Below are 12,679 nucleotides of genomic sequence, written 5' to 3'. Positions count from 1 at the left end.
CCCACACTCTCTGAGAAGATAAAATCATAAGCTTCTTCCACTGTGTCCTAACATAGCCCACTATTGTCATGGGCAAAACCCTATTCATCTATTCCTCATTCCTCCCCATTTCTCATTGCCCAGTGACTATCACACTTAAGGACTGTCTTATAGTTCTCCATACCTCATTATACCAAAGAGAGACATATACACATTGTAATTTTTTTTAATGTTGTATTTTTGAGAGACAGAGAGAGACTGAGCATGAGCAGGGGAGGGGCAGAGAGAGAAAGAGAGGGAGACACAGAATCCGAAACAGGCTCCAGGCTGTCAGCACAGAGCCTGATGCAGGGCTGGAACCCACGAGCCGTGAGATCATGCCCTGAGCCGAAGTTGGACACTCAACCAACTGAGCCACCCAGGAGCCCCAAGGCATAAATGCATTGTATATGCTCAATAACATTCATTAAGTTAATGATGACTAATTATTGTGAAACCAAAAAACAGTCAGGATCCCAGAAAATTATGGTTTCCACATCTACTTGCGAAAGTTATAAAGAAATACACTGGCCTGCCAAAAAAAAAACAACAACAACGTCTAGACCTTTCAAATTCCCCATTGCCTCCTATAAGGTATGTCTGAGAGCTGAAAGTAAACTAGTCTTTGCAATCATTAAATTGCTCATCAATCTTACAAAGGGTGTCATTTAGTCAATTACCTCCCCTAAGGAAACATAAATGGAATATAGCTGCCTGAGAAAAATTAATTCACCGAACTGTTAAGTAGCTCACTGAGAACAGCTTCCACCATGCTAGGATACCTGAGCCATATTTCATTCCTGATTTCACCACAAAATTTTTTTTTTACCTTTTTTTAAAAAAAGTCTTATTTTGAGAGAGAGAAAGCATACGCACATGCAAGAGGGGAAGGGGCGGAGAGAGAGGAAGAGAGAGAATCCTAAGCAGGCTCCATGCTGTCAGCACAGAGCCTATGTGGGGCTTGAACCTATGAACCAAGAGATCACGATCTGAGTCGAAATCAAGAGTTTGATGCTTTACCGACTGAGTCACCCAGGTGCTCCTTTTTTTTTCCTTTTTGGATTTGAATTTTAGTTGATTATTGCAGTTAGGTTTGTAAGGAGTTGCAGCCCAATATTAAGTAGGCATAATATTACCCAAAGTTTTGATGATGGGAGAACTAAGAGATATAACCTTTTTTTGTATCTGAAAATATGAATGATGTCTCCATATTCTACCAAACTCCCCTAACACTCACATCGAGGTATATGATGGCTAAAGACAGAGGAAAATGCTCAGCATTGAAATGTAAAGCAGGCACAGGAAACAGCAATAGCTGGCAGGGGAATCCAAATTCAGAGGGCTTCAGGAGCCAAGCACAGAGTGTGAACAAGTTCAGCAAATTTATGGTAACAACAACAGAATAAGGGGGATAATAAAAAGCAGCTACTTCTAAGGTCAGTGTGCCTACTACCCTATCTAGAAAATCGCTACCATGCAAGAATGGAGAACCAGTATCACATTTTCTGATTTTTCAGAAGGCAGCAGAAACCCAGATTTTTTACACAAATCACCCCAATACTGGCAAATTACTAAAATTAGAAAACAAACAAACAAACAAACCCTGTGCCAGTGAAGTACAAAATGGAAGATGCTAATTTGTGATCTTAGAACATACAGTTGGGGTATAAAAAATATTATAAAAATATATTCCTAAAGCTAAATCCCTACTTCACACTCACTTTTAGCAACTGGATTTCTGCATTAATCCTCTGTGTCCGAGTACTTGTATAAATGATCCTACCGGGTAGATTAAAAGCTCAAATGCAAAAGCAATAACAAAAAAACTGGAAGACATAAATGAATACGTATCAAATCTTTGATTTGGAGATGACTCTATAATGATGGAAGAAATCACAGGAGAACATTCCATCTATAATTTAACAAAAATTAAAAACATTTAATGTGAAAATTGCCTTGTGACCAAAATTAAATGTAAAATAAAACCTGATAAATATTTGGACCAATATGGCAAAGGGCTAATTGTCTTTACTATAAAAACAAAACCCAAAACAAAACAAAACAACACATCTCACAAATCGATAAGAGACACGAAAAGAATAGATTCCAACTCCTTATGGACAAGCACGGTTTGCTGTTGCCAGTTCATCTGCAAACCACACATGTACAACACAACGAGCTCTCAAAAACCTAAAAAGCGTCAGAAGAAAGAAAGTGCCACAAAAGATCCAACAAATAGAAGAATTCACACCCACGGAACCAGAGATTTAAAAAATATGGGAAGTCTTGTTTGGAGAAATGTCTACTTGGCTCTTCTACCCATTTTTAAATCCGATTATTTGGTTTTTTGTTCAAAATGGCCAACAGACACATGAAAAGATGCTAAACATCACTAATCATCAGGGAAATGCAAGTCAAAACCACAATACAATGTCATCTGACACTTGTTAGAATGGCTATCAACAAAAAGACAAGAACCAATAGGTGCCAGCAAAGATATGGCGAAAATAGAAATCTTATACGCTTTTGGTGGGAAAGTAAATCGGTTCAAAGACTATAAGAAAGAGTATGCAGAGTCCCCCAAAAACTTAAAAATAGAAACACCATATGATCCAGTAGATCTGGATATAAACCTAAAGCAATGAGAATAGGATTTCAACCAGATATGAACTTCCATGTTTATCACAGTGTTATTCACAATATCCAAAATATGGATAAAAAGATGTCATATGTACACACAATAGAATATTATTCAGCCATGAGAAAGGAGGATATCCTCCCACTTGCAACAACATGGATGGACCTTGAGCACATTATGCTAAGCAAGATAAGTCAAAGAAAGACAAGTACTGTATGACATCATTTATAAGTGGAATCTAGGAAATTAAATCTGTAAAAAAAATAATAAAATCATGATTACCAGAAAACTGGGGGTTGGGGGAGTAAGAGTAATGGTGTTTTAAAGTGTACAAACTTATAACAAGTAGCAAATAAGTCATAAAGATCTAATACACAATATACTTAATATAAATATAAATATTGTACAGTTATTTAATGTGATAAATATCACTACATTGGCAATTAAAGCATAATACATAAATATATCAAAGTAAAAACTTGTACTCCTTAAGTTTATACAATGTTACACATTAAATTCACTCAATAAAAAAGAAAAACTAAAATACTTTTAAATATATAAAAAGAACATCAATAATTAATTATATTGAAAGCCTCAAAGAGCTGAATGAAGCAATAGCATCCACAAAGCAAAGAACAGAAGAGGAAAATATGAAAAAGAATCAACTGGAAATCTTAGAAATGAAGCATATAGTCATTGATATTTTTTAAATAATAATGATAAGATACCCTAAATGGCATAATTGAGACAGCTGAAAAGAAAATCCATGACTTGGAATCTAGTACTCTCCAAGAATGCCTTATTACCAAATTAAGACATAGGAAATATGCCAATCTGAAGAATTCCCTCCCTAGAGAAATTCACTTATGTACCTACATACAAAGTTTTATAAAAAATTCCGAGTCTTTGAACCCAACTTCTTACCCTAGAAATTCTGAATGCAAAATATGTTAAGAATGTAAATCTGTCCCATTCTATAAATGCATACAATAAAATATTGGTTCAAGGTACAGGAAACAGGCTTTAAATTTGAGTCAGGATCAAATCAAAAAGAAGTCAGTTAAATCTGATCAAGAAATGAAACTCACAAAGAAAGTATCCTGAGTCCTCCTAAATACTATTACAAAACTCAGATAAAATTAAGATTGAGAAAATCAATAACTAGCCATAGCAAATAAAGGAATTCTAGTGTGTATTAATTATAACACAATAATTATTATACTAGATGCAGATATTATTTTAAAATCTTTTTTTTAGTTTATTTATTTTGAGAGAGAGAGAGAGAGAGTGTGTGAGCAGGGGAGGGGCAGAGAGAGACACAGAGAGAGAGAGAATCCCAAGCAGGCTCCACACTGTCAGCGCAGAGCCCAAAGCAGGGCTCGAACTCAAACTGTGAGATCATGACCTGAGCCGAAACCAAGAGTCAGACGCTTAACAGACTGAGCCACCCAGGAGCCTCATCGAGGCAGATATAATTTTAAAGTTCCTTTTGGTATCACAAAATGTGACGGAAAAGGTAGAGTATTTGTAATAGGCAAAATCCATTTTTTAAAATAAATGTTAAATGATCAGTATGGGGATACAAGATTGGTGGAGCTTAAAAGAAGCTAAACAGCTTTGAGTTAGAAAAAGATGAGAGATAAAGAAGCCTGAGGGGAGAATCTAGAGATATTGCCTGGAATAAGGGGAGTTTTGAAGACTAAGCTGAAAAGAGCAATAAAATAAAAAATTCAATGGTTGATGTATTGTGATTTGGGATGAGCTGAACACAGCTGTCTAATGGCAATGTCAGTGATACAGGCCAATCCCACAGTATCTTCAGGAAATTCTACAGATTGCTCAGGGGGTTTTGTTTGCTTTTTAAATGGGAGTGGGAGAGGCAATGAAGCACTGAGCTCTCCTTCAAGGTTGGCCTAAAGTAATCACAGAGAAGATATGGCAAGCTAGCCAAAATCTGTGTTCCACAAGAAAATTGTACATTTGCCATTTGCAATGAACTTAAAAGGAAATGTTTAGCCCTCATCAAAACTTCATGGAAGACAGCACTCCAGCAAAACTCCTGAAAACACAAAAGTCTTCCTTAAAAATCGACTTGAAATGTTTCAGAACATAAATTCAAACGACATATTGAATATCTTCTGTTTAAGATAGCTAAGATCTTTGGAAGATAAGATGACGACCGCTCTGAAGATATCTAGTGAGAATTTGGAAATAAAATTGTGTCTCTGGAACATTTCCTTAATGCATTAAAAAGACTTCAGTATTAAGATTCTTTCAGGATGTATACGTCCATGGGTTTTCTTCAAGCTGATGTGGAGAGAAATTATCTTGGTTGAAGACCTTGAAATATTTAGATATGGGTATTTATCTTCTTTGAATATTTTCATGTTACTTCAAAAGTATACAAATCAGGTTGTCTTGAAGTTCACCATTTTATAAGAATGATGCCTGGATTTGAAATAGCACATGTGAATCACATGTGAACAAATTCCTTTGAATACATTCACACTGCAGAACAGCCCTGCTCTGGCTTAAAAAAAAAAAAAAAATCTTCATTTGGTTTATACACTTTTCACTTGGAAACGTAATTGTGTATGAGTCTGTCTTAATCACATGCCATCTCCCTGATAAGATGAGAGAAGTATTCATGTGTGAATCTGTTTCCCCACAAAACATGTTTCCTTTGGGGAAGAAATTGAAGAACACGTTTTCAATCTTTGCAGGCCACCTAGACTTTATCTTCTCAGAATGAAACGTTCTGACCTGGAATATTCTATTCCTAATTAAAAGCAGCAAACATGAAAATGCCTTGTGTGGAATGGTGCGTTCATACAGGTCCTCACTGGAGAAAATGTTTTCTTCATATTCATGAAATAAAATTAAACTGGAATGAATTTCGAATCAACATTTCAAGACTTCATTATATTTAAAGCGCAAAAGTATAAAAACCAAAGGTACTAAAATCTTGACCGATAAACATGAACCATGCGTATGTTTTACAAATTTTCCAATGTATTATCGCCAAAACATAATATTTACAAAAATACATCGCTGAAAAGAACATATACAACTAGCCCTAAGTATCTGCCAAAAAGAAACAATATTAACAAAATCAAAATTAAAGATAATAAGTAATTTTTAAATGGCACTCACCAATCACAATCGAAGACTCACAGTGATAATAACCATTACTTTGTTTTTTCTTTAGCATGGAGCAAAGATCTATGCGATGCACCATTTCTTCTCCAAATCTGTGACTGATAAATTTTTCATAGAATTCGGGGTCTATTTTTTTCACTCCCTTGAAATGACAAAACAAAATCACATCACTCAATCATTCCACTGAGGCAGGGCAGCTACTTCATATTTATATCCCTTTCTTGGAACCTGATATCACACTTCGGTACACAATACTGCCTACTGGCATTTGAAAATGGATACCACAAAATGGTTTTAAAGTTGTTTTTAAAGTCTCCCTGTCTAGGATGAGTTGCAAAAAAAAAAAAAAAAAAAAATCATTGAAGAATGTTGGGTTTAAAATTGGCAGCATTCAGAACTTCACAGGCTTTAAGCTTCTGAAATAATAAAGTATATCAAGTTGAAATTTGAGGTATAAAAAAAAGAGTAATTGTCTTCAACAACAGAGAAATGGATAAATTTTTAAAAGTGATACAAATTTTAACATTTTATAGTGTATAAAATGTCTTAATAAGATGAATACAATTTTTTTATTTTTTAAACGTTTATTTTTGAGAGACACAGAGACAGAGTGAGAGTGGGGGAGGGGCAGAGAGAGAGGGAGACAGAATCTGAAGCAGACTCCAGGCTCTGGGCTGTCTGCACAGAGCCCGACATAGGGTTCGAACCCATGAACTGTGAGATCATGACCTGAGCCGAAGTCAGACACTTAAACGACTGAGCCACCCAGGCACACCAGATGAATGCAATTTTTAAACTCCTTATGTAAGAATCATTAAAAAAATAATTTTTTTAACGTTTATTTATTTTTGAGACAGAGAGAGACAAAGCATGAATGGGAGAGGGTCAGAGAGAGCGGGAGACACAGAATCTGAAACAGGCTCCAGGCTCTGAGCTGTCAGCACAGAGCCCGACGCGGGGCTCGAACTCACGGACCGCGAGATCGTGACCTGAGCCGAAGTCGGACGCTTAACCGACTGAACCACCCAGGCGCCCCTGTAAGAATCATTTTAAAACAGGGGCACCGGAGTGGCTCAGTTAAATCCGACTCAATTTCAGCTCAGGATTGTTCGATCGAGCCCTGTGTCAGGCTGTACACTCAGCATGGAGCCTACTTGGGATTCTCTCTCTTCCTCTCTCTCTCTCTCTCTCTCTCTCTCTCTCTCTCTCTCTGCCTGCCCCCCAAAATAAATACATATTTTTTTAAAAGAACCATTTGAAGACAAAGGTTATTTGAATTGGAAGAGGAAGTCATCGGACCTTCCAAGTTGTTCTCTACCTGCCTCTCCTTATTCTCAGTGCCTTTCGTATCAAGAAGAAGGCTGGTTGGTGAACTCACAGTGGAAGCCCTTGCTACCTGTGTAGTTCTGCCAAACAAGAGAAGGAACGTCTCCCTCTCCCCTTCCTTTGCAATGGTCCTGCAGCCAGCCTCACAGTCCCAAAACACAGTCCACAAGATGAAGGTACAATACTTTCCAGGTCAAGTTGACTGGCTATGTGTGAATTTTTCCTTTTAATTTATAACTTAAAAAAATTTTACCCTGGCAATACTTGTCATCTGTTTAAAAATTAGAAAATACAAAAAATCGGAAAGAGAAGAAAAATAATTCATGTCCTTTCCAACACATTAACAGTGTGGGTATACCCTTCAAGTCTTTTTCTATGCATATATATATATACGTATATATATATATATATATATATAATATTCAGATTATATTTATATAAATCTTATTAAATTACAGTTAGAATACATATTTTCCCTTTTTATTCACAAAAAAATTATGACAAACATTTCAAAAAATATAAAAACAAAAAATTAAAATGAAATCACCCCACACTGAAACTACTACAATTTTGTTATGTATTTTATTTCTCCTGTGCAAAACAAAGTACTTTTTTTTCTTTTTTATAGGAACGTGGTTGAGCCATGAGTACTATTTGGCAATCAGCTTTTTTTCCCAGTTAGTATGTCAATAAGTAATATACAGATGTACAAGATATTTTTAATATTTTTGTTGCCACAGTACTCCACTATATGGGGGCATCACTAATTTATCCATCCAACTATTTATTGTTAGACATTTAAATTGCCCTTAATTTTTAATATTATATTTAACATGTTTTTGTTGATCTATGTTCTTGTTCTGTATCCAAGCTGAGCTGCTGCCCTTTCCTAACTGCTCCACTCACAGACTTTCCTACCTCCGTTAATAGTAAATGTTCTAGCTGAAGGCGGAAAGCCCTGGGGTCACCCTGAATTTGCCTCTTTCTTTCAGTGTTGCCTCCAATCCAATCTTGTTGGCTCTCCCTTCAACACGTGACTAATTCTCACTACTGCCTTGCTACCTTGGTCCTGTCTTTCACCCGGATTATCCTGATAGCCTGCTGTTTTCTCACCCTTGCCTCCTCTACAGCCAGAGTGATCCTATCAAAACATACATCACATCAGGTCACTCCTCTGCTGAAAATTCTCCAGAGGTCCCCACTTTTCTCAAAAGTAGAGCCAACTTCCCCAGAACAGCCCACAAGTTCCTGCTCTGCCCTCTCAGTAATTTCTAGGCCGTGTCTCCTGCTCATCCCCCTTCCTGCTTCCTCTCCTGGCTATGTTCTTCCTCTAGATATCCTCATGGCAAGTCTCCCATCCTGCCATCCTGGGAGACTGCCTGCCATCCAATTTTTTCTTTCTTTCTTTGTGTCTTTGTTTCTTCCTTTGTTTGTTTGTTTCTTTCTATCTTTCTTTTTATCTGAAAGAGAGAGTGCACATGCACAGAGACAGGAAGAAAGAGAGGCGGGGCGGGGTGGGGGGCGGGCAGTGGAATCTTAAGTAGGCTCATGCTCAGCACAGAGCCTGATCCAGGGTTCAGTCTTACAACCCTGAGATCATGACCTGAGCCAAAATCAAGAGTCCCATGCTTAACCAGGTGCCCTTCAAATTTTATTTTCTTAACAGAATTTTACCTGACCACACTCTTTAATTTGCACTCCCAAATCCTTTCGACGTTTCTCTCCTCATAAATATCTATGTACGTTCTTCCGCAGCACCTACCACCTCCTACCATACTGTGTAATTTACTTTACTGTGTTCATTTTTCACGGTCTGTCATTATCTATCTCTCCCCATTAGAATGTATGTTCCCCAAAGACAAAGACTTTTGTCTGACTTTCATTCACTGAAATGTCCCCAGTGCCTAGCACATTGCTTGTCACGGAACAGTGCTTAATAAATAATTGTCACAAATGTCATATGACTTCACTCATATGTGGAATTTAAGAGACAAAACAGATGAACATAAGGGAAGGGAAGCAAAAATAATATAAAAACAAGGAGGGGGACAAAACATAAGAGACTCTTAAATACAGAGAACAAACTGAGGGGTGCTGGAGGGGTTGTGGGGGGGGGATGGGCTAAATGGGTAGGGGCATTAAGGAGGACACTTGTTGCGATGAGCACTGGCTGTTATATGTAGGGGATGAATCACTGGATTCTACTCCTGAAATCGTTATCGCACTATATACTAGCTAACTTTGATAGGAATTAAAAACAAAAACAAAAACACCGAAGTGAAAAAAATCGTAATTGTCACAAATTCAGAGGATAGAGTTTCAAAAGAAGGGCAGCTGACAGCATCAAATGCTGCTCATTCTAAATTCAGTAAGAGTGAAACCAAGTGGACTTCTTTTGGTTTGGTGGGTAGGGGGCCCTGAGAAAGCAGCACATGGTACTGAGGGGCAATCGAAATGCGGGAGTTCAAACGAGCTCTGCTACTTTTCAAGATGTGGTTTGGCCTCGGTTTCCTCAACGATAAAATGAGGTTAACAAGTGAACCTACATCAAAGTGTTATATGGACTAAATAAGTGAACTTCTAAAATGTTTAAAACAGGGAAATAGAGTAAATGCTATCATATTTACACGACAAATGCTATTAAATATATACAACACTCTTATATATTGTCATTAGTGAACTTAGAGGAATAACTTCAATAGAGGTAAGGTTGCAGAAAAAGTTCTTAAAGGTTCTGAGTAAATGGAAACTGACCGTGCTTACTTGTCTTTTAAATGCTTTTTCACTTGTGCATGGGTGCTGGTTGGGAGCGGGAAGGCAAGGCAGGCTGGTGTCATCCCCTTAGGCCAGGCAGAAGGTGACCAGTCATAACTTAGGAAAAAAAAGGAACTTCAGTTTTCAAGGACCAAGGCCAGCACTGGCTAGCCACCATAATCTCCATTTCAGTTTTGTAAGATATCATTTTTTTTTTAATTTTTTTTTAACATTTATTTATTTTTGAGACAGAGAGAGAGCATGAACAGGGGAGGGTCAGAGAAAGAGGGAGACACAGAATCCAAAGCAGGCTCCAGGCTCCAAGCTGTCGGCACAGAGCCTGATGCGGGGCTTGAACCCACAGGCTGTGAGACAATGACCTGAGCCGAAGTCGGACGCTCAACCGACTGAGCCACCCAGGCGCCCCCATTATTTTTTTTTTAAGTAAGAAATAAGGGAAACATTAGAAACATCGTTAAGCTAATTAATTTAATTTTAGCAAAAAAGTAAGAACCGATTATTTTTGCAGTTCTTCACAGATGACTTCCAACATGAGTCTTCAAGGAATGAATTTTTACTAGAAAGTGGAATGGAATTAATTCTTTAACTCATAATTTATAGAGAGAACTGTGGTTCAAAATGCATGCCTTAGGAGGCACTGAAATTATATGCCCTGAACAGAAAGCATCTTTAATAATAAAGAATCTAGAAACAGGTAAGAATCTGCTTTGTCTGATATATAATATTAACATGGTCTTTGTTCTCTAGAGAATTTTTGGCAATATATTTCTTTTTTTTTTTCAGGCACTTTTCCCCATAGCAATATACATCTTCTCTAGTAAAATGTATCTGAATTGCTCTCCCCACAGCTGCAGCAGGTGGTGTTTTTTTCCATAATAAAATAAAGGACAATCATTCTAAGAAAATAAATGAGTATATCAAAGTTGAATATCAGTCAGGGTAAGGCTAAAAAGGTTCCTATTTTCTGAATGGATCCACTGGGTGGCCAAAACAGTCCCAGAGATATCACCCTGAAAGGTTCTAGTTCAAAGCTAAGAAGTCTGGGTTAGCATTATTTTTAGGTTTTAGACGCCCCCCCCCCCATTATTCCCTGTTTCCCTTCTTCATAGGCCAGGCCCTTTCCAAGGTACCTTGTCATTTAAGGATTGGTGGAAGTATATCACATCAGGAGAGCTCAAAGAAAATTATAAAAATGGTTAAAGCCAGAAAAATTTGACCTGTAAAGGCCAAGAGAGTTGGGATTATTTCAACTGGAGAGAAACAACGTGTAGGGTATCTTCAACAAGACCATGCCAAGGGAGTTGCAACCCTGCAATGGTGGATAGGCTTGGTGACTGTCTAATGCTACACCTGAATCTTATATTTGCCTTGAACCTAGCAGGCACAGGAGATATTTTCAAGGGCTTCACATTTATCATTTTACCTAATATAAGTGGCATATCAATTATACAACATAACACTGAAGGAAGTCAAATACAAGATAGAAGACTGAAACAATAAATTAGTAGCAAGAAACATCAAACAGAAAAACTTTTCAAGACTATCTTAATTAAGCATTAGAAAGGACTAAAGTTTTACTTTCCTTTAGCCTAGTTTCAGGCACGGTTTAGGGAGAATTATCAGTGACGTTCAAAGCCACTTGATAACCTTTGATACGCTATACCGTGAATTCCTCAGAACTTCATTCTCGATTGCAATTGGCACCCAAAGAGCCAATACGGGAAAAATGCCACTGAGACCATGATGAGTATTTTTAGAATCATCCAAGGCGGCATCTGCTAAATAATGTAACCTATTTACTCGGGAAGCACTCACCAACGATATCACTTACATTTAGCTAAATGATGTGTCTAATTTAATATGTGCCAAAGAGGCCTCAGACTGATGTTACTATGCACCCAACTTTATTTCGATATAGAAGTAAAGACAGCCATGAAATATGAAAATTCACTTTAGTTCACAATCTGAATATGAAAATCATTCTAAGGTTCTGAAAGATAAAATTTAATTTCTGTAAGAAGGTTATTGTGATCAGAAGAACAATGGAATACCAGCTTCATTAAAAAGGTTAAGATTTTTTTTACGATAGCAGATAATTTCTTATCGAGACTTGTTATCTTACGCTAATCACGACTTCCATGATGAAAACATAAATAGGCTGTATATCAGATGAAGAAATGATGTGTCCTGCTGATATTCCTGGAGCTCTGCTGTGTTTTCTAATACTTTATTCCTGTTATGCAGTAGCTATAAAGAAATGTATGTTTCATGTGATAATGACCTGAAACCAAAATTCAGAATGTAAATTAAAAGCCAAACCAAACTGGTTTATCATTTTGGGGATTTGATGGTCAAAGAAGAATGGCAATCTTTTATACTCATTTTCATAACTGGGAAAAGTTTACATGTCTGTAGTAGTACGGCATTAGTTAAAAAACTAAAATATTTTTTAATGGTCACTGCTCCTAATGAAAAGTTACATATTGGCAATTCAAAGTTATAGAGAGAATGTGTATATTGACATGGGATTTCTCTGAGGCAGATCTTACTTTATAATTCTTAACGACTCCTTCCTTCATCTCTTGGCATAACTACACTTTTCATTATTTCCACTGTCTCATTTCCACCTTCCTCCTGATACAGACCCTTCAATTACCTTCTTGTGAGCCACAGCCTCCCGCAGCCCCTCTCGGCCCGGGTAAGGGAGGACCTTCCCGTTCAGGCTCAGTTCCATCCGAGCCCGTTCCTGACAGGGATGCAAGC

At 37.3% G+C, this 12,679-nt stretch overlaps 1 protein-coding gene across 6 annotated transcripts in view; it reads right to left on the bottom strand.

Annotated features, from left to right (window-relative positions):
• AKAP7 (A-kinase anchoring protein 7) overlaps positions 1-12,679 on the bottom strand; it is a 158,840-nt gene that overhangs the window by 65,307 nt on the left and 80,854 nt on the right. For all 6 annotated transcript variants that reach the window (XM_042987153.1, XM_042987155.1, XM_042987156.1 and 3 more), the window contains exon 7: positions 5,810-5,957. In XM_042987153.1, the coding sequence (XP_042843087.1) occupies positions 5,810-5,957 (148 nt within the window). The remainder of the gene's footprint in view (positions 1-5,809; positions 5,958-12,679) is intronic.

This window comes from Panthera tigris, chromosome B2 (genome assembly GCF_018350195.1).
Source record: "Panthera tigris isolate Pti1 chromosome B2, P.tigris_Pti1_mat1.1, whole genome shotgun sequence".
NCBI lineage: Eukaryota > Metazoa > Chordata > Mammalia > Carnivora > Felidae > Panthera > Panthera tigris.
The sequence above is the reverse complement of the archived record's forward strand: the minus strand, read 5'-3'. Positions and strand labels throughout refer to the sequence as shown.